The sequence below is a fragment of the Chiloscyllium plagiosum genome, unplaced genomic scaffold (genome assembly GCF_037043375.1).
Source record: "Chiloscyllium plagiosum isolate Xiang-an unplaced genomic scaffold, Cpla_swu_hap1 HiC_scaffold_15, whole genome shotgun sequence".
NCBI lineage: Eukaryota > Metazoa > Chordata > Chondrichthyes > Orectolobiformes > Hemiscylliidae > Chiloscyllium > Chiloscyllium plagiosum.
The window spans coordinates 46,151,526-46,174,935 of NW_028270153.1; the positions used below are offsets into that span (position 1 = coordinate 46,151,526).

Genomic DNA, 23,410 nt, shown 5'->3' on the forward strand with positions numbered 1-23,410 from the left:
GAAAGTAAGAGGACTTCTACTTACAAAAGACATTTGATCAGGTGCTACATGAAAGATTATTGCTGAAAATAAAGGCTTATGGTGAGGGTCATAACATACTGGCCCCTAAAGATTGGGCAACTTTCAGAAATCAGAGTGGACCATTTTCTGTCCTGTTGTGAGCTTTTCCAACAAATTGTGTGCGTGTGTGTGTACACATATATGTGTAGATAATTTCTGACTGGCAAAACGTAACAAGTGGTGTGCCACAAGAATCAATGCTGAAGCCCTAAAGGTTTTTAATAATTTGTATAAAATTAATTGGATGAAGAGACCAATGGGTATGGTTGCTAAACTTGTTGGTGATACAAAGATAGATGGGAGACTAAGTTGTGAAGAAGACATAAGACACTAAAGAGGATAATAGACGAGTGAATAAAGAAATGGCAAATGGAGTATCATGTGGTTACATTGGAAGTAGTTCATTCCAAGAGCAAGAATAAAGAAGGTTTCAGAACTCAGAGATGCTGAGGCATCTGAATGTCCAGGTGCGTGAATTGCAAAAGGTATGTAGACTGGTATGGTAAGTTTTCTGAGAAACTAGCAGAATGTTATTGCCTATTGTGACAGAAGTTTAATACAAAGCTAGAGAGGTTATACAACCGTTATACAGGGCACTGATGAGATCACATCTGGAGTTCTGTGCACAGTACTGGCCTCCTAATTTTAGGATACAATTGAGTTGTAAGCAGTTCAGAGAAGATTTGCTCAACTAAAACCTGGAATTATTTTTTGACGAGAGGTTGAATACATTTGGCTTGTATTCATTAGAGTTCAGAAGAACATTAAAAAAAACTTGATTAGAACATTAAATCCCAATGGACTTGATAGGGTGAACGTGGACATGATGTTTGCCTCTGTGACATAATCTAGAACTAGGCATAACTGCCCAGTTTTTCCAAAGCCAGGCAGTCATTAGTTCAGTGTAGATGCAAGTTGTGCACGGGACCCTGAGGAATGCCCAATATAGAAGACGCTGAAAGAATTGCCCAGGAAATTGAAGATCTGGTACGCATTTCCTCTTTGCCTGGAACTCCCCAAAAGTTTCTATTTCTATCAAAGAATTCAGAGGGTTCTACAGAAACTAAAAGACTTAAATTATTCAGGAAAATGTACACTACGAAATACATTGTCTGAGTAACTATTTCATAGATACCTTGCACAGTTCACAAACTCCCAAATACATAACCCCCCCGGACCTTTTTACACCTCAAAACCCTAACCTGACAACTCCTTTCTGCACCCAGCCCACCCCCCCCACCTTTACCCACAGGCTAACGTGCAACCCTTTCCCTGTGCCCTGACCTGACCCAACACACCTTCCCCTGCTGCCTAACAAGCTTCTTATTTTACCCATTCCTACTGCTTCACCACTCACCCACTGCAACCATGGACCAGACCATTCCCCCAAATAGATCCCAACCTCCACTGAATCCAACCTGACCACTCTGCCATCAAAATCAATCCCATTCCTACTTTCTACTCTGACAGACCAGGCCCAGCAACCCCTGCCCCCATCACTACTGGAACCAACCTTACACCCACCTTTCGTCAGAATCTCAACCTTAGTCATAACATTTAAGAAATTGCAATCCATCATTCACCCTGCAGTCTAAGGAGGGAAATAAGTAATTTTGAATTAAGACTGAAGAAAAAGTAATGCTTGAGAAATTAAATCCATTTATGATTTTCATAAATTCATTTCCACCAAGGTGTTAGCAATTTACAAATTCCTGTCAATCTAAAGACAACTTCAGAAACTGGTCAAAATTAATCTCCACTTGAAGAGCCAAGGTTTGATCAACGATCATCAGCATGGCTTTCTCAAAAGGAGGTCATGCCTATCGAATTAAATTGAATTTTTTGAGGCAACCAGGTGTAGAGATAAGGTTAGGGCAGTTGATATAGTTAATTTGGATTTCAACAAAGCCTTTAACATGGTACCAAATGGGACATTCAAAGAAGGTAAAAGATATGGAATCCAGCGTAACTAGGCAAGATAGATGCAAAACTAGCTGCATTGTCGGAGAGAGAGGGTGGCAGTAGAAGGCTATTTGTGTGACTGGGGCCAGAATCCAGTGCCGTACAACAGGGATCAGTGCTGCGCCCCTCATTTTTTCCAATATGTTTAAACAATATAGATGAGAATGTGGGGAGTGATAAGTAAGTTTGTGGATGACATGATGATTGGCTGGGTGATTAGTGAGGAATAAGGTCTGAGATTATAGGAATATAACAAGAGATTGGTCAGATGGGAGATCAGTAGCAGATGGAATCTAACCCTGAAACGTGTGAGGTAATGCCTTTGGAAGTAATAAAATAAGGGAGTACTCAATGAATGACATGACACTAGGAAAGTTCAGAGGAACAGAAAGATCCTGGGGTCCTTGTCCATAGATCCCTTAAGGCGGCCAGATACATTAATGGTGCGATTAAGGTGGTATACAGGGCATTTGTCTTTATCAGTTATTACACATTATAAGTGCAGGGAGGTTATTCTGAAGCTGTACAAAACTTTGGTCATGCCACAGGTGGAGTACTGTATGCAGTTCTGATTGTCACAACACAGGAAGAAGGTGATTGCATTGAAGAGGCAAAGAAAATTCACCATGACGCTACCTAAGGTGGAGCATTTTGGCTGTGAGGGTGGACTGGATAGGCTTGGATTGTTTCTTTGGAGCATAGAAGACTGAGGGAGAACATTCTTGAGGTGATTAGATTGTGAGGGGCATAGGCTGGGTAGATAGGAAGCAGCTGTTCCTCTTAGTTGAAAGGTCCAATGTCTAAGTCATAGCAAACAGAAAAGAAACAAAATATATATAGCTATATTTCCCTCTTTAATGTTCTTTAATTCACTTCTGTATTATAAAATGACTTTATGCTAACTTAGCAGTTTCCATTATTAGTGTGCACATTTAAACTAAAATAGTAGAATAAAAATCAAAACTGGAATGCATACCAGTTAAATGTGGACCACATTTCCTCATCCCATTATGGCATCTAACCCAGTTTCGCCTTAAAACTACATTAAAATATCTTGTAAGACAGAACTTACATTCACATGTTTTTCACATCCTAAAGACATTCCCTAGCTGTACAACCATAGATACAGAATAATAGCAACGTGGTCAACAAATAAATTGTTTGGATGGAGTGAATTAATTAATAAAACATTTGGTAGAACACAGAATTCAAGTGTGCTGCTTAAAATAGTGCTGTGGGATTCAGAGATGGTTTAACATCCTCCTTTGAAAATAGTGCCTCTATACTTTTTGCATTCCATTAATACTGCACAGAATGTCAGCCCAGATTATTATACTCAAGACCTTGAAATGGGGCCTAAATTAATCACATTCTGAATCTGAAAAAAAGTGCTACAAGTGAGCAAAGACTGGTGACCATAAACAGTGGGAAAATAAATGGGCCTTTTCCAAGTGGCAGGTGGTTATTGCAGGAATCATAGATTGGGCCCCAGTGATTCACAATATAGATAATGATTTGGTTCCTTCATCCAAGTCAAATATTTTCAAGTTTTCTGACATACAAACTAGATGGGATTGAGTTGTGAGGAGGATATAAGAAGACTTCAAGGACAATTTGGATAAGTTGAGTGGATGGGCAAACAATTAGAAGACAGTGTATAATGTGGATAAATGAGAAGGTATGCATAATCAGTGTGAAAAGCAGAATTAAGTGATGATATATTAGGAAAATATGCTTGTACAAAGGCATCCAGATGTCCATGCGCACCAGTCAACGGAAGTGAACAGGTAGATACAGCAAGCAATTAGGAAAGTAAATGGTATGTTACCCTTCACTGCAAGATAAGTTGATTTCAGAAGTAGTTTTATTTTATTGCTATTAGACAGAGAATGCACTAAGAGTACTGTACAGTTTGGGTCTCCCTACCTTAGAGAGGATATGCTTGTCATACATGAAACACAGCTAAGATTAACTGAGCTGACACCGGACATGGCAGTATGATCATATGAGATGAGATTGGACAACTGGGCCTGTATTCCCTATTATTTAGAAGGATGAGAGGAGACCTGATTGAATCGTATAAAATTCCAATAGAATAGATGCAAGGGGGATGTTTCCCCGGTTTGAAATTCGTTATTCAGAGAGTGATCAATCTGCGGAATTCATTATCCCAAAAGGCTGTGGAGCCAGGTCACTACGTATATTCAAGAGACACATGGATACAGGTATGGACAGAAATTGAGAATATAGATTATATTACTTAGTGTGGAAACAGGTCCTTCGGCCCAACAAGTCCACACCGACCCTCCAAAGAGCAACCCACCCAGATCCATTCCCCTACATTTACCCCTTCACCTAACACTACGGGTAATTTAGCACGACCAATTCACCTAACCTGCACATTTTTGGATTGTGGGAGGAAACCTGAGCACCCGGAAGAAACCCATGCAGACACAGGGAGAATGTGCAAACTCCACACAGACAGTTGCCTCAGGCGGGAATTGAACCCGGGTCTCTGGCGCTGTGAGGCAGCGGTGCTAACCACTGTGCCACTCACAAATGGTGTCGAGTTAAAGAATTAACCATGATCATCTTGAATGGTGGTGCAGGCTTACAGAGCTGAATAGCCTACTCCTGCTTCTGGTTTCTATGTTTCAATACCCTATGCAAACCAATGTTTTGGCAAAACTACAAAGTTATTTTAATTATAGGTAGAGTAAGGAGTCATGCTTATCTAGAACAGGGACTGAATCCCACATTGTTGCCACTAAACTTCGCATGCTAGCTATCTAACCCACTCAGCTATCTGGACCCATGCTCAGATAAGAAAGTACTAGAAGTATTTACATGAGCAGATGACGATATTTTAAAAAGGGTTAAAAAAAAAAAGAAGAGAAAAATCCATATGCAAACAACCACACTGATAATATTTAACTTAATCATAGTTTGAATAATCAATTTAAACAAAACATACACAATGGTGCTACTTCAATAACTTGGAATGTTTCTTTCAATAAATTTAGAATTTTAATGGGACTTTTTGCACGTACATTCATCAATCTTTACAAATTAAGGAAAGGAGACGTGTATCAATATGATGCTCAAGTTGTCAAAGGCTTACAATATAAATGTGAGAATTTTCTCCCTGTTGACAATAAAAGGATTCTGTGTGCACAAAGGCCAGATCTCCCAAATCGCATCCAAGACGGAGATAAATTAAGAACTGTCACACTAATGTAGTGTAATGAGGTTTGAGCTGCAGCACAGGAAACCATTCTCAACATTACTAACTTGGGAGAGTCCAAAGCTACAATATAAGACACCTTTAATATACCAAAATGTCCCATGCTGCCTTCACAGGATTATTGACAAAACTAAAGATTTTTCAGAACCATATACTTGGTCACTTTATTGGCTGCAAACTGTTTTTTAAAATATATGAAAACATCAAGATCACTGAATTTTTAAAGAAGTTTTAGACTTCAAAAAGTCACACAAATCTTTATTGTGATGCAGCTGTCACTACAAAAGAAGAGATCTTGACCTATCACTGTTCCACTTTTATATTACTTAGCTCAAAGTCATATTTGAAAAAAGGGCTAAATCGAAATTTAAGCATAACAAGGAACAAGTAAAGGCAGGAATGCAAAACAAAGGCGACAACATGTAGTTGAGGTTCAAATCAGCCATCATGCAACTGAACAGCTGTACAGACTTAGGGACATTATAACCTAGTTCTGTTTCTGTGATACTTTGCAGTTCATTTGTAGAAATGTTACAGAGCTGCTCCTGCACATTATCAACGTCCGAGTGACAAAACTACACAGAAACAATTGAGCAACATAGATTATTTTGAAAATACTAAGGGAAGATTTTCTGAATATTTTGTGCCCAAAGATGTGCAGATTAGGTGGACTGGCCATGCTAAATTGCCTATTAGTGTGCTGGTATGTACAGGCTAGGTGGATTAATAATGCAGGGTAACGGGCTGGGTTTGGTGGGTTGCTCTTCAGAGGGTCAGTGTGGATTCGATCGGCCAAATAGCCTGCTTCCACACTAGGGATTCTGTGAAATATACTAAACATTACATGCATGCAGGGAAATCATGATTTTTTTTCAACACTATCTTAAATCTTCCATTTCTTTCATAAAATTCCAACTTTGGAGCAACAATCTGAAAAGCACTTCACTATGCTTAATTTTACAGCTAAAAGGAAAAGATAGATCATGCAACACAGCTGATGGGACATTTGTTCTTGTTAAGAGGTATTATTGTTTAACTAATTGATAGATGATATCTTTTCCTTTGTAAATTAAATCACCTTGATATCAATTCTACTTTGCTTTAACATTCATATTGCTAGCAAGATACGTAGATAGTTCACCCAATGACTCTCACAAAATTCTTTTCTCAATAAGTGCCACAAAAATTGTAATCTCTGTATGTAGACAGAAGCTACATGTTTAGAATTCTTGAATCGTGGGACAGATAAAGGTAAAGTACAAAGCATATTATCATAGGTGGCTTCAACGGTTAAAACGATCATGTCAACATCCGTGAGATTTTCTTTGAGTATATTAATACTTTCAGCGCTAAATACTGTACTTGCTATACCAAAAGTTTAATTATATTGACAGAGATATGTAAATGATCACTTGGCAATTTTGAACCAAGATGCTGGTGGATGATTAACTTTTGAGACAGCAAAACCAAAATTAGTCATACTTGAAAGGAATAACAGAATATAAACCAGGTAGCAGTGAGGACAAAACATTCTATAGTAACTTCCTTTGATTCTTTTAACTTTGATCAGCAAGGCACAAGAAAAGCATTCAAGCCTAGAAATGGTACAGAGACTAGTTATAAAGCTAATCACTACTGAAGGAAACTTATATGATATCATAAGGGAAAGTTATAAAATTTATAGTCTATAAGATCATTCAATATAACAGCAGGATTAGGCCATTCAGCCCATCGAGTCTGCTTCGCCAGATGTTTGTTTCTCCACCCTGCCTTCTCCCCATGACCCTCAATTCCCTTACGAAGCAAGAACTTATTTATCTCTGTCTTACGTACGGTCATTGACTTGGCCTCCAGTGTTCTGCAGCAATGAGTTCCACATTAAGCACCCTCTGGCTGAAGACATTTCTTATCTCAGTTCTAAATAGTCATCTCTTCATTCTGAGGCTGTGCCCTCGGCCTCTAGTCTCTCCTACTGGTGGAAACATCTTCTCCACATCCATTCCATCCAGGTCTCTCTGTATTCATCAATGAGATTACCCCCTCATCTTCTAAACTCCAAGTACAAACCCAGAATCCCAACCATTCACAAGACAATGATCCCTTCATTCCTAGGATCATTGTTGTAAAACTCCTCTGGATCCCCTCCAACGTCAGCACATCATTCCTTAGATATAGGACCCAAAGCTGCTCACCATATTCCGAATGCAGTCTGACCACAGCCTTCTATAGCCACAGCAGTAAATCGCTGCACTTGTATTCTAGACCTCATGAAATGAATGCTTACATTGCATTAGCCTACCTAACTGCCAAATGAACCTGCATGTTAACCTTACAGACAATCCTAAAGTAGAGTCCCAAGTCCCTCTGTGTTTTAGATTTCTTAAGCCTTTCCCCATCTGGAAAATAGTCAATGCTTCTACCCTTTCTATCAAAGTGCATTACCTCACACTTTCCCACATTGTATTCCACCTGCCACTTCTTTGTCCACTCTCCTAGCCTGTTCAAGTCCTTCTGAAGCGTTCCTCTTCCTCAGCACTACCTGTACTCCACTTATGTTTGTGTCATCTGTTCCTTTGTCCAGATTAATAATCATAGAGATGCACAGCACGGAAACAGACCCCCCGGTCCAACCCGTCCACGCCGTCAAGACATCCAAACCCAATCCAGTCCATCACTTGGCCCATATCCCTCATATACCCATCCAGATGCCCTTCAAATGCTGTAACTCAACCAGCCTCTACCACATCCCCAGGCAGCTCATTCCATACACGCACCACCCTCTGTGAAAAAGTTGTCCTCTGGATCCCTTTTATATCTTTCCCCTCTCACCCTAAACCTACACCCTCTAGTTCTGGACCCACCACACCCCCATCCAAGGGAACAAACACAATATTCAAAAATGATGCCCCTTTTCTTCCTAGACAGTTGTGATATGATAATCACTTTAGCCAAAAAATGAGAAAGTAAGTATTAAGAAAAAAACAATTGACAGCAAAGGGAAAGAATAAACCAATTGGGAAAATAATTGATTGAGGGAAGATATTGAAGAAAAAAAAACAAGGAGACAGTGGAAATTAACTAAAATGAATTCATTTTCTAAGTAGAAGTGGTAAATTATTTCTGATTTATCTATGTGTGAAACAGAATATAAAAAAATTGAGAAAAGGAACATATGATTCAGACAGGGAAGAGAACAATAAGGGTAAAAATTGAATTAGTTCAATTTGAAGCTTACTATTCCAAGATCACCCTGTAATACAAAAACACCTCCATTTATATAGTGTTTTTCACAGCCTCAAAATGTGACTCAACAGGTTTCCAGCCAATGAAATATATCGAAACTCTCAGTTTCTCTTCACTACAAATAATCATCATCATTTATTTCCAAAGTCCACTGCCCACCACACACCCGTACAACACTCCATCTCCTGCACCCTGACTTGCAGCGAAAAATGTGAAACACTAAAAAATAACTTCTGTCCCTAGAACTGAATGCATCCTACAAGCTACTTCAGCCATTTCTCTTCCACTCGTACACTGGACAATATTTCCCTGAAGTGCCATCAGCACCCACCACTGTCACACTCTGCACATCACCTCCACCCCACCTTCACCCACCCCATAACCCTAAACCTGGACCTTTCTATGTGGTCACAACAATGACCTCTGGAGAACTCCAGTCATCACCATTGTCATCCTGAAAAAGACCACTTTTTCCTCACTCTCTGTCTTCTGTCAGTCAGCCAATTCTGTTTCCATGCCAGTACGTTGTCCTTAACATCATGGGCTCTTACCTTAGTTAGCAGTCTCCAGTGCAGTACCTTGTCAAAGGCCTTCTGGAAATCCAAATAGATCATGTATATTGATTCTCCTTTGTCTAACTTTCTCATTACCACCTCAAAGAATTCTAACAGATTTGTCAGGCATGACCTCCCCTTGACAAAGCTGTGCTTTCTCAGCCCTATGCACTCTAACACTGAAAGGAGCAAAGCACGGACAGGCATATGGGAGTAGCAATAAATATTACTAAGATAAACAAGACACCAGGTAGAAAAGGTTCTTCATCAACAACCTGTACTTATTTGGCACCAAGGCATTTCACAGGAGAGTCAGCAAACAAAATATAGTACCCAGTCACCTACACAGATACTAAGGTCAGTAACAAAAACCTTGGCCGAAGAGTAAGTTTTAAATAATGTTCTAAAGGAAGAGAGAACACTACTTCAACTTAAAGTGCAATGGCAGGACTAAATAAAAAAACGGACACAATTGGGTGAAAATATAACAGAAAATCAATGGTAGAAACAGATGCCATGAAGGAGACCATCCATTTTTGTGAATAACTGAACAAGACAATTTAAATGGTCTCTTATGTACTTTTCTTTGCATCTTTTTCTGACGAGAAAACATTTCACGAATCTATCAAATATTGTTCATTAAGAGCAAGATGCTTAGAATAAAAAATTGCAACCTATGTTGATGAATATCAGTCTGGGAAATACACACTGTCGTTTTAAACAGGATCACATAAACAAAAATGAAGCAACTCAATTAACATAAGAAATAGAAGCTGAATCAGACTACATAGCCCCCAAAGAACCTGCAGTGCCACCTATCAAGACCATAGCTGATCTATGTAAATGACAACTCTGTATTATAACCTTATCACTTCACTCCCTTAATGTGCATAAAATTGTCTTGAATGCACAGAACACTGAGTCATACAGCCCTGTGGGGCATAGAATACCAAAGTGAATTAATCTTAACTCAAAGTCCCAAATATCTGACTCCTATTAATCCATTGAGTCTCTTTACTTCCAAAGAAAGGTGTACAATTCGCCTTTTTGTGAATCCATGGTCTTCTGGAGCGAGCAGTAAACACACGCGATATTTACCTTGAAAGCTTTCGCACATCACCTTACAACGAAAGCTGAATCAACCAATACTCTGAAGTACAGCAGTTAAGTAACATGCAACGTAAAATTTTCCTCCTTTGACTTCCTTGACACTGCCCATCAACATATCCCACAGAAAAAGAATCGCCATTAGTATCAGTTAGCATCTTTTCAGCTGATTGAACCCGTCTCAGAAATCTTAATTGAACACCCCACCGCCAGTACTGACAGATCCCTCTCCTCCCCCCGATCGGCCTGTTGTTCATTTGCAGCATTTTCTGGTGTGGGGTTGAAGCAGCCAACTGTCTGCTAACGGACGGGCTGCGTCTGCATTTACCTCCAGCTGCCCAGAGGCCAGCCAGCTGTAGCCCTGGGATGTCCCCTCTTTTCCCCCACTCACAGGCCTGTCCCCTCGCTGTTTACCTGCCGACCCAGGATCAGTTAAAGCGCACGGGCACCTTTCATCGAAGTATCGGACCAACAGCCAGACGATGAGCGGCAGGTTGTCCCTCTCGTTGTAGGTGGGCAGCAGCACCGAGTACTTGTCACCCCCGCCCTGCTGCTGCTGCTGCTGCTGCTGCTCCGCACCCTCCCCGCTTGCCATGTTGGAGGCTCCGCTCGGACAGGAAGTCAGTGCCACACCTCCAACAAATCCTCCGGCAACCATAGGAGCGTTTGAAAGGTCCGGGCTGACAGCCTGAACACTGGACCCGGAGCAAACACAAACAAAACAAAAATCAACATAGCAAATGGAACAAAAACACAACTCCCGTAAACTTACAGTGGCACAAATGGAAGAAAAACAAATGGTTTGCGTACAACTGTCAGCTTTTGTCTTACTGACAGGAAACAATGAGTTGGTTTCTCTGAGAATCCTGCACTGGCCAGTGTTTACAGACACTCGGGTGTATCTGGTTTCCCATTAATTTGAAAATGATCACACTTCAGACTCACAATGTAGGATCTTAAGCGAATATTTTTTTTCAAGCAGCACCAAAGATTGATGAATTCAAATCAGTGCCAATGCATCGTTGCTGACTGTGGAAATCGCTGCTGTTAGTTTATGCTGCACTTTGCAGGGAGTTCAGCTCCTGGAACAATGAAGATCCTGTGTAACCATCAATAGAGAGGGAACAGCAAAGGGATCTGAGCGGATCCTCCTTTTTAACAACGTCAGCTTTTTTTTTAAGACCACAAGTCGGTCAGTGGGTGAGAATGACAGCATTGACTAATGAATGAGTGAGTGCGTGGTTAGGGGCGTGAAGAGGGGTGCACTATTAATTACCGAGTTACTGCAAGAATTAAACAGTGCGACAATTCTTAAGTATCAGGGTTGATTGCGCGGACGTAACCCGAATATCCAGATTTGTATTCCAGCGCCCATTGACCCATCAGAAGTTATATTCACATAACAATTAGTTCCTCACTCTTTTTGAATAATCTAACAATCACTTTTTGCTGTAGTCAAGAAAGTTCACAGGAACAAGATTTCCTGTCTACGCTAAGCAGCTAAGATAATCACTTCCAGCACCAACAGCACTGGAAGGAAGAGGTGCAAATCATAGGGAAAGGAAATTTAATATATATATATGTATATTTGCATTCAATTTACTGCACAGAAACAGGGCATTCGATATGGTTCATATTTCTTAGGTTAGGGTGAAGTAAGTTGCTATCAGCATATTCTATCTTTGCCTATCTTGTTTGCTTCAATTACTCCTGTAGTAACAAATTCCACATACTAAGTACTCCCTCACTTAACTAATTAGCTGACTATCTTATTTATAGCTCTTACTTTTGAAGTCGACTGTCGTGAAAGGATCTTTTCGATATCAAATCCGTTATTTTGTTAAAAATCACTTATTGGGTCACTAATCACTGTAGCTTTTCTTGAGTAAACAGGATCAACTAGTTCAGTCTTTGCTGATAGTTGCAACTTTCTAGCTTTTGTATTATCCATGTAAATATTTTATTGCACCTTCCCAAGTGCCTCGATAAGCTTTTAATAAATGCTTAAATGGTAAGTGTGGTTTTAATGCATAGATTTTACACGACCTCAGAACATAGAATAACATCAAACTGACTTTTAGAACCAAATGTGAATTGAATCCCAAGCTAGAGGGTACAGAATGAAACATGATACTAATCTTTTTTTGATAATATGTTTATTTGTAGAATGTGATATTAGATTTATCTGCCTTCTGCCCAACTACACTCTGTTTTCCAGTAGTCTATATTTATCGGTGCTCTAGGATGTTTTGCTTTACAATACTGTTGTTACACACCCAAGCAACAGGTGGGACTTGAGTGCAGGTATCATGGCTTAGAGATAGGGACACTATCATTGCACCACAAGATGCCTGAGGATGAGTTAGGTATTTTTTAATTGATCTGTTCAGATATGAGGCATCGCTGAAACAAGTGGGAGTTCAGTCCAGGTTCCCTAATTCCGAGATAAAGATACTACCATTGAGCCACAAGAGCCCTATAGGTGCTCTAGCTAGTTAATTAAACAATGCCCTTCATCTTATATATCTTAACAACGTAATTAACATACTGTTAACAAATTCCCCTTTTATCTTTAAAACAAAACAATTATAACATACACAAATAATCATGAAACAAAGAATAAGATTATTTTTATATTTGCCAACTAATAAAACAATGCATTTTAGGGCCTCCCAATAATTTCTTCGAGCAAGCATTCACTTTTTGTTAAATAATTGGTGACTTGCATCACTAAATGTTATTTTAGGGATGTCTTTTTGCATTTTTTTATGCTAGCAAGGTCAATCCTTGCATTTTATAAGCTATATTCTTTGTTGAATGTATACGTCTCATGGGGAATAGTTAGAGGATAGGGTGGCATGGTGGCTCAGTGGCCAGCACTGTTGTCTCACAGTTGTCTGCGTTGGTTTCCTCCCATAGTCCAAAGACCTATAGGTTAAGCTTGATTGGCCATGCTAAATTGCTCATAGTGCATAGGGTTAGATGGTAAATGTCGAATAGTAGGAGAATGGGTCTGGGTGGGTACTCTTTGGAGGGTCGGTGTGGACTAGTTGGGCTGAAGGGCCTGTTTCCACACTGTCAGGATTCTATCATTCTAAGGAGAATAGCATTCACACTTCTCAGAGTACCCTATGTATGGGTATGTCCTCAAAATGTTGGAGAAGCAAAACCCCATATCCAATGCTTCTTCTAGAACCGTTGTTTCTACTGCTTTGGCACTTTTAGCAAACATTTGGCTTTCTTGAACAAGGAATAATATTTTCCATTTTCACTCACCAAAAATATTATAAACTCAGCTGTTTTTAAATACCCATCAGGAAGATTGGCATGCAAAGCATCACTTCATATCCCTCTGATCATCGAAGGCTAGAACCCCAAGTAGGCACTTATCTGAATTTAATTTCCTTAATGTTTTATTGTCCTCACTATTTATTTGAGTATAATATTTTTAATTAAAATGCTATGTTCTAATATGTCTGAACTGATATTGTGTCTTGTCTGAGTATACAGCCAGTTTAACTGTCTAATCGATCTTCTTAAATGCTCGGTTTCTTCTTTAGAGTCATAGAAATGTACAGCATGGAAACAGACCCTTTGGTCTAACTTGTCCATGCCGACCAGATATCCCAACCTAATCTAGTCCCATTTGCCAGCACCCTACCCATATCCCTCCAAACCCTTCCTATTCACATACACATTCAGATGCCTTTTAAATGTTGCAATTGTACTAGCCTCCACCACTTCCTCTGGCAGCTCATTCCATATACGTACCACCCTCTGATGAAAACGTTGCCCTTTAGGTCTCCTTTATATCTTTCCCCTCTCACCCTAAGTCCATGCCCTCTAATTCTGAACTTCCCCATCCCAGCGAAAACACTTTGCCTATTTATCCTATCCATGACCCTCATGATTTTATAAACCTCGATAAGGTCACCCCTCAGCCTCTGACACTCCAGGGAAAACTGCCTCAGCCTATTTAAAATCTCCCCATAGCTCAAATCCTTCAACCCTGGCAAGATGCTTGTAAATTTTTTCTGAATCCTTTCAAGTTTCATAACTTCCTTCCAAACATGGTCTAACCAATGTCCTGTACAGCCACAACATAACCTTTGATACCTTCCATTTTTTAAAAAAAATCATTCACGGGGTGAGGGCATCACTGGCCAAGCCAGAATTTATTGCCCATAGGGCAATTAAGAGTCAACCACATTGCTGTGTGTCTGGAGTCACATAGAGGCTAGACTGGGTAAGGATAGCAGATTCCTTCCCTAAAGGACATTAGTGAACCAGATGGGTTTTTCCAACAATTGACAATGGATTCACAGTCATCATTAGACTCTTCTAGATTTTACTGAGTTCAAATTGCATCATCTGCCATGGCAGGATTCAAACCCAGGTTCCCAGAACATTACCTGGGTTTCTGGATTAACTATCTAGCAATGATACCACTAGGCCATTGCCTCCCCTTATGTTATGACCTAGCTTGATTTAGAATGATAAAATCTCTACAGTGTAGAAAGAGACCATTTGGCCTATAGGCGCTGCACCAACCCTCTGAAGAACCCTTACCAGTTCAGCCCTCTACCCTATTCCTGTAAAGTGGAGGTGCTGGTGTTGGACCATGGTGGAAACCAGGTTATAGTCCAAAGGGTTAATTTGAAATCATGAGCTTTCACAAGAGAACACTTTAGCGATCAAGGACATTCAGCCTTTGATCTTCAGCCTTCAAGGTACATAATACAGAATCACCAAGCAGAAGCTGACAGCCAAGTTCTATACCTATGAGGATGGCCAAAGTTAAAAATCACACAACACCAGGTTTTAGTCCAACAGGTTTATTTGGAAGCACTAGCTTTCAGAGTGCTGCTCCATCAGGTGGTTGTGGAGTATAAGAGGTTAGCCTCAACCATGAACTTGGGTTCCTGTCCCATTACATGTAACTCCACCATATTCTTCTGTATAAAATCTTCCTTACTGTTCTGTTTTGTCATCTCTCTTTCCCACACTTAGCCAGCCTACAGACTTTCATCCTTAAATGACTAATAACTTAGCAGATCTCCTTCCTGTGTCAGCACCCTCACCATTCCCATTCCCTTTAGTTTCTGCGGAACGACCAAATGGACCCCTGAGTGACATAACTGTTCACCCCAGATGTGGTTCCCCGCAAACCTGACTGATGGCTATACATTTCCCTGACCACAGCTGAGCCACATCAGCAAAACTGCACCATAAGAAGCTCCACCATCCCCAACAGTTTTGATTTGCTGCAAATCCATTGTCTTATGTAAGCAGAAGCATGCTGTCTCACTTCAGATCCTCCCACAGTAATTCATAGTTTGTTCCATCTCCCACAAAAGCCAGCACAGGTATTGGGTGATATATTGTTCGTTGCTTCACTGCAGGGTAAATCAGGGAATCCAATTAAACAGGCATTGTATTTTGTGTCAACTTGCCAAATTTAGGAGTGTTTTCAGAAGACTCTGCCACTAATATAGATTTACAGTGGACAAGGGGCTAATTTCCAAGGATCCCAGGCTTCATTGATTCTTGTTTGCTATAGTCTCTTCTGATCCAGCCACTTCTATAAATCTCATCCCTTGCCATTATTGACTCTTTTATCCCTAACCTTAAATGGTCTGCCCTCAGTGGTGTGCTCAATGTGTATAGTTGTAGTGCTATAGGCTGTAGTGCTTGCAAGGTTCAGGTTGTGTACAAGATTTCAGCCTGTGGGTTTGAGTTTCACAGTGATGCTATGAACATAGTTCTCCATGGTTTCCAAGCTGTCTGAGATAGGTAAAAGAGTAGGCATATGGAAATCGAATGCATTATGCGGGTAAATATTAGTATAGCTGCAGACCTGAATGGTAAGCTGGTGTTGCTCTCTGAACAGGTGAATGTGAGGAGAATGTATGTCTTTTCTATTTGTGAAGTCTGTTCACTGATTGGGAGCTGCTCTGATATTCGTATGGGTGTAATAACAGTCATCACTGGGACACTTTGTAACTTGATTGACTTTGGATGTAGGTTTGGACTATAAACAGCCTAATATGACAGATGCCACCCATTGCAGCCTAGGAAGAGTTTACAGTTATAGAATTGAGATGCTTCATTTTTTTTCTCTACTTCTTCTTCTAGGATTCTCAGCCCAAAGGCAAGGCCAGCTCATATCGCCATGACTTTCTCCACAGGTAGGGCAAGTAGGCAGATCCTGAATCCACCTGAGCTGGAATGGGGATCAAACGTGCTGCTGTCGGTATCAATCTGATTCAGACCAAATCCGGCCAGCTTGCCTGGAACATATGCATGCATATTGTAGGCTAGAGCTATGGGCAGTGATGGTAAATACTCTAATTTCTTTTTATCACATGGATGACCAGGAATCTCTCCCACTCTTATCACCTGCCATTGGCATATGTTGGAAGGATTTCTAAGTTAATAATCAAACTTTTTGGCTGTATTATGAATGTACCTTCCTTGGCCATCCTGGAGTGCACATTTGACGCTAACAACTGTATCATAAGATACCAATCATTATTACATGTACTGCCACGGATAAATCTTGTCCAGCTGGACGGATAAAGAACTTCCTCTAAATGACTGCAATAGTCCATGGAATTTGCTCTGCATAGGCACAGCCTCCTGACGTTCAGCTGCTGGCAAACTGGAGAAATCTGGCACAGCTCCTGTTGGATAATGGGCAGATTAGGAACATCATAAACAATTCAACTCTTTTGTGGTCAGAGCCAGATCCCATTTACAACTCCATGAAGTTGTCCAAATTCCTTTTGCTGTTATTGCCTTTTTTCCTTCAGATTGAATCTTGATGGTGATGTTCAGTACAATGTAATAATTTCCAATCTCACTTCTACTTCCACCCTCACCCTAACTCTTACCCCCTCATTCCACTGAAAATTTGATAATTCTGAAACGGAACAAACCAGATGTACTGTGTTTTCTCAGGCTAAAACTGCTGAAAATATCCATTCCTGTTAGTTGCAACTAATCTGGATACTTACAAGTCAGTGTCCCTTCAAATAATGTTTCTAGCTTTTACAATCCAGTGATACTGAGCAAGTCACTCCTTATTGAAATGGTATCATCTTGTATTAGGTAACAGGACCCTGAACCTGGAATGAGCCAGAGAAATATAATAGAAACCACACAAACAAAGTGCAAAGTCAACAACAGAACAAACCATTGGGTTGCTCAAATGTGTTTCAGATATGTCAATGAATCTGGCAGTGTCCTTCAGTATGCCCCTCACAGGTCTCTAGTGTAGTTGTCGTCTGTTATGCGCTGAGAGAGGAGTGGAGCTGCAGGAAGAGGAATGTACTGAATAATTACTATTTTCCATCAAAGAATGTGGAGAAAGAGCCAGTACAGCGATGACGTTTGCAGGTATCCACAATGTTTTTATCTACAGCTTACTTATCCTTAACATCATATCATCTTAGAACTCCATCTCAGGGAATGCTACTCTTTACTGAAACCATTGTAACTAAACATCTCACTATTACACGGTGGAGATCTTCAAATGGTTGAAAGTATTCACCTTTATTCAGCAATAGCAAAAGTGAAGAACAAACAAACAACAGAAGTTACATTTGTTTCTGAGAACAGACAAGGACAACGAGCAATAAATTCATAGTCAATGATTGATCACTGAACCCAGCTATTATCTCCTGGACCCAGGTGTCAGTTAAGTCCTGACTGACTTATTGCATCAAACATTGTAAGATGGTTCAGTGGTTAGCACTGCTGTCTCACAGTGCCAGGGACCCGGGTTCGGTTCCACCTCAGGTTACAGTCTATGTGGCATTTGCATATTCTCCTAACGGGAGCTCCCATTTCCTCTCACAGTCCAAAGATGTGCAGGTTAGGTGGATTGGCCATGCTAAATTACTTATAGTGTCCAGAAATGTGCAGGCCAGGTAGATTAGCCATGGGAAATGAGGCGTTACAGGGATTGTTTTGGGGATAGGCCTGGGTGAGATGCTCTTCGGTGGGTCTGTGAGGTCTTGGTGGGTCAACTGGTCTGCTTCCACGCTCTAGGGATTCCATAAATTGCAGCACTTTGTTATGCAGAATGTGATGTTCCTCCTGTTCACTGTACTCAGCTTCCTCCTCAGAAGACTGCTGCAGCTCTCCTAACTCTTCAGCATCCATTGCAACCTCACTTTGTCTGCTCTATTTGTGAGAGTACAGCATGCTAGAACTATGTGGCATATTATGTCTGGAGTGGATTGGAAGGTCCTCCCAGACTGAACCAAGTATCAGAACCTCACCTCAGCAACCCTACTGTATACTTCACAATGGCCCTGATTGAAGAATTGGCTGCATTGTATCTGCACTTGGCCTCAGTCAGGGGTTGTGTAATGGAATCATCAGCCCTGGTTACAGAAGGGTAGTCCTTTGTCCCACCCCTATGCTTGTAAGGTATTTGGCCCTTGACAGTTTTGTATTATCCTTCATTCAGAGATGTGAATGTTCCTGATACTGGCTGCATCAAGCCATGGCACACAAATAATGTTGGAGGTTGCAAGTGCTGTGTGATTAATGATACCTAATTCCACCACCACCCCCTTCCCCCCCCCTCCCCCTCCCACACTCTACATAAATCAAGAAAGGCAGCATTACATATAAAAGCATGTTGACAAACACTTACAGTTCCATGTCCTTCTGTAGCCTGTGAGATTTCGGTGTATTGTTGTGAAGTTACCCATTGATGCCACTTTTAAGGTCACCTGTGATTACTCCTGCTTCCCAGAGATGGCTGTCCTTGGTCTGCAATGACCAATGACTTATTCAAGAAACAAAAACAAACATTGCTAGAAAAGCTCAGCAGGTTTGGCAGCGTCTGTGGGGAGAAATCAGAATTAACATTTCAGGTCCAGTAACTCTTCCTCAGAAGGGTCTTATTGAAGATTCACTTATTCAAGATTGCTTCGGATTTGTATCATGCACAGTTAGACATTGCAGGCTTTTTATATTAAGGCTGCTCTGATTACAGGTGACTTCAACATGTACTGTTTAAGTGTTTGATTAATGTGCTTGTCCCTTGAAGGGCCTCACATTGCTCACATAGAGCCTGCATGCTAAGACAGAAAAAGAATGCTCACTCCATCCATTCCAGTTGTGTTCACAATCATTTTCTATTCTTGTGTGCATTTACAATTCAGGTGAGTATAGAATGCAACACAGCTTGCGCTTGGCACAATACATTGTAGGCTTAGTCTGGCAATCAAGATTTCTCCTCACCCCTCCCAACCTCCTCAATCATCCATGCTCCCTACTTCTCGGCATTCCCTGTCAAGTCCATCAGTGCTGGGCTTCCTCATGTTCCTACACACCTCTTTGAATTATAAGTTCATCTTCCAACATTTCCCAACCCAGACCTACAGCTTAGTCATACCAACAATCATGCTGTACTGTCCTCCTTATTGAAGCTGGGGTACCATTGACTGGTGATGACCAATGCACCCCCCCCCCCCCCCCCCCCCAGTATAACACTTCTCCTCCAATGCTGTATGTCTCCCAAATTTGCCCCAATCACAATCATTAATCCTTGCATCACAGCATGCTGCAATCCAATTCCTAAAAGTGACTTCTAACTTCCTTACCATTGTGTTGGCCCCTGACTTTCACTGAGCTCATCAACAGGACTCATCGTGGCCTAACCACTTCACCAACTCTTACGTTGTGGATGGGCAGTTCCAACTGCTGAGTGAGCAGACCATTGATTGATCTCAGTTCCTGACTGACATACTGTAAATACCTGGACTATTGCATTTGACATACAAGGTTGTGCATGGTCCACTACCTGGACTGCAGTGATGTGGAACCTTGACACTGTGGCTGACTGACCATACCCAAGCCCTGTATTGGTATCCATCACTGCCCTTGACTGACTGTGCTGGGCCCCCCTGACTGAAGGCAGTCTCCCTTGGCCTGACTAACAACTCCTCTCTTTAGACTTTGTGGCATGGCTATTTGGTTGAAGCACTATCAGTGTGTTTGCCACATAAGTGGTGCAGCTGTGAAATTAACATCAAATGGTGCAATATTCACCATGTACACCTCCTTGATTGATCATTGCTAACAACTAGTAGAAGCTGCCTGGCTTTGTGTCTGCACTAAAAGACAAGGCAAGACTGAAGTACTGAAACTCTAAGATCTAGCCAAGAGGGAAAAGCACAAAAAGGCAATGCAAGATGGGCAAAATGGAGATGTCATGAACATCCAAGTAGACAAAAAGTGAGTGAGTGCTAACAGAGCAAGCATGTATCCTGATTGAATCCATGAGTTAGCTGCATCCAAATGTCCCAGCAGTAGCAATACATTTATAGGCACCAGTATGCTCCCAAGTGTGCATTTAAATGCAGAACCATATTTTAAGTGATTTGGAGATGTGACACATGAATGCCATGTGACTGGTACATTTCCAGTGCCAACTTCCTTGGCCGGATGATGCAGGGAGTCGCTGCCTGTGAAGTGTGCCCTGAGATGGAGGCCTAGAGGAGCAAGTAGCAAACTGGAGTGGCCAGGTAACCATTCTGACTTTCATGTCGAGAAATGGCAATGTCTTGTTTCCATCAGTGGGTGTGAAAATGGAAAATACCATATAAATGAGGTGAGGTTGGGTAATAATTGCATATTATTGCATGCAAGTAGGTGCAGTTGGCCTCTCACCATTCACTATTGAGAGTTTTGACTTGCCATTCAACACTTGGTTGGAGAATTAACCTTTATCTTCTTGATGCTGTGATTCTCATTTCTGCAAAACTCTTTCTGTTTTCCCAATTGATTTACCAATTGCCTAACTTGTTTGGTGCTAGGAGGATTCTGTCCATATTTTTTTAAAAAAAGGAAGACTGAACTGAGAACTGAGTGGCCCTGGCAGAACCCAACCTGAACATCAGTCAGCAAGTTATTACTGATATGACTGGAAGTTTCTGCTTGATTCCACTTCTTAGCAATCAGTGCACAGAAACTGATGTGCTGATGGCAGACCCTAGTGTTCATCTTGACAATTTTAACCATATCAAACACATTGTAACATCTTTGGACCCCTGAAAAATGGCAATCTGGGGGTCTAAACCTTACGCCAAACTTTACATAAAATTCTGAAAGAAAACATGAGGAATATAAAACTAACGTACAACACCTTAAAGGAAGACATGGAAAACAAAGCATAAAGCAAAATTAAAAGGAGATTTGTTTGGGGCACTGAAAGAGAGTGTAACAATCAACTGCAAAATTCATCTTGTTTTTTGAAAAATTGGGACTTGGGGAATACATGCAAATTAATCTCTAAATCCTAATTTACATGTTTGCATGATCTTTTGAGTCTTTTTTTGTAAGTAAGCATTATTGTGAAGTGTGACAAAATGGAAAACAATACCTTTATGGTATGTTGGTTAATGTTCAAAACTTGATAAACAAAGCTTTTTCTTCAATAGGGAAGATATGATGAAATGCAACTGCAAGCTGATGTGAATGGTTTCAAAGTCATTTCCTTCTTTTTGACTGTCCCTAACTGAAAAAAAAATCAGAATTTCAAGTTACTGGAAAGTAGTGGAGGGTTAAGGGTATCCTTTAATTCCTGGCTGTGATAGCATACTTCTAAGAACATTCAATGGCACTGGTAAAGCTGGTTGAGGAAATAAACTTTCAAATAAACTTGCTGGACTATAACCTTGTGTTGTGCGATGTTTGCCCATCCCAGTCCAACACTGGAACCTCCACATCAAGAAAATAAACAGCAAAGCTGAGGGATAAATTTACATCCAGTAAGAGAAGAATAGAGTGTCTGGGGAGAAGTTGTATACTAGACTTTAGAAAAAATGTTGACAAGGTTCCACGTGGACAGTTAGATCACATGGGATTCAGGGAGAGTTTGCCAACTGTTACAGAACTGGCTTGATAGTAGGAGACAGAGGGTGGTAGTGGTGGAGCGTTGTTTCTTTGGGCTGTGACAAGCAATGTTCCACAGGGATCAGTACTGGGTCAAAATTTGTTTGTCATTTATATAAATGAATTGGATGAGAATATAGGAGGCATTCTTACTATTTTTGTGGATGGCATCAAATTTGATGTATGGTTGATAGTGAAAAAGGTTATCTAAGATTAAAAAGACATCGTGTTAATTGGGTCAATGAGATAAGGAATGGCAGATGGAGTTTAATTTGGATAAATAAGAGGTCTTACATTTTGGTAAAACAAACAAGGACAGGAGTTATACAATTAATGGTAGGGTCCTGGGCGGTGTTGTCGAACAAAGGGGTTCAGATACATATTCTTTTAAATCTGCATCACAAGTAAACTGGGTGGTTAAGAAGGCCTTCATTGCTCAGATCATTGAGTTTTAGAACAAAGAACATAGAACAGAGACCATATTACAGTGCAGTATAGGCCCTTTGGACCTTGATTTGCACCGACCTGTGAAACCAATCTAAAGCCCATCTAACCTACACTATTCCATTATCATCCAAATGTTTATCCAATGACCATTTAAATGCTCTTAAAGTTTGCGAGTTCACTACTGTTGCAGTCAGGGCATTCCAGGCAAGGCATTCCTTACTACTCTCTGAGTAAAGAACCTACCTCTAACATCTGCCCTATATCTATCACTCCTCAATTTAAAGCTATATGCCCTCATGCTAGCTATCATCATCCAAGGAAAAAGGCTCTCACTGTCCACCCTATCTAATCGTCTGATCATCTTGTATGCCTCTCTTAAGTCACCTCTTAACCTTCTTCTCTCTAATGAAAACAGCCTCAGGTCCTGCAGCCTCATAAGACCTTCCCTCCACACCAGGCAACATCCTGGTAAATCTCACCTGCACCCTTTCCGATGCTTCCACATCCTTTTTATAATGTGGTGACCAGAACTGTATGCAATACTCCCAAGTGCGGCCACACCAGAGTTTTGTACATGACCTCATGGTTCCGAAACTCAATTTCTTTACCAATAAAAGCTAACACACCGTATGCCTTCTTAACAATCTTGTTAACCTGGGTGGCAACATCCAGGCATCTATGTACATGGACACCAAGATCTCTCTGCTCGTCCACACTACCAAGAATCTTACCATAACCCGTACTCTGAATTCCTGTTAGGAGAATTTTGGAGTTAGGACGTCATGTTGTACAGGATGTTGGTGGAGTACTGTGTGCAGTTCTGGTTGCCCTTTTATAGAAAGGATATGATTAAAGTGGAGAAGATTCAGAAAAGATTTAC

General features: G+C 40.7%; 1 protein-coding gene across 1 annotated transcript in view; it reads right to left on the reverse strand.

Moving 5' to 3' along the window:
- The window catches only part of dpm1 (dolichyl-phosphate mannosyltransferase subunit 1, catalytic), a 96,194-nt gene extending 84,940 nt beyond the window's left edge, over nt 1-11,254 (reverse strand). The window contains exons 1-2 of the mRNA XM_043710256.2: nt 11,116-11,254; nt 10,620-10,865 (exon numbers count right to left, since the gene is read on the reverse strand). Of these exons, the coding sequence (XP_043566191.1) occupies nt 10,620-10,828 (209 nt within the window). The 5' untranslated portion in view covers nt 10,829-10,865; nt 11,116-11,254. The remainder of the gene's footprint in view (nt 1-10,619; nt 10,866-11,115) is intronic.
- Between the last annotated feature and the right edge of the window lie 12,156 nt (nt 11,255-23,410).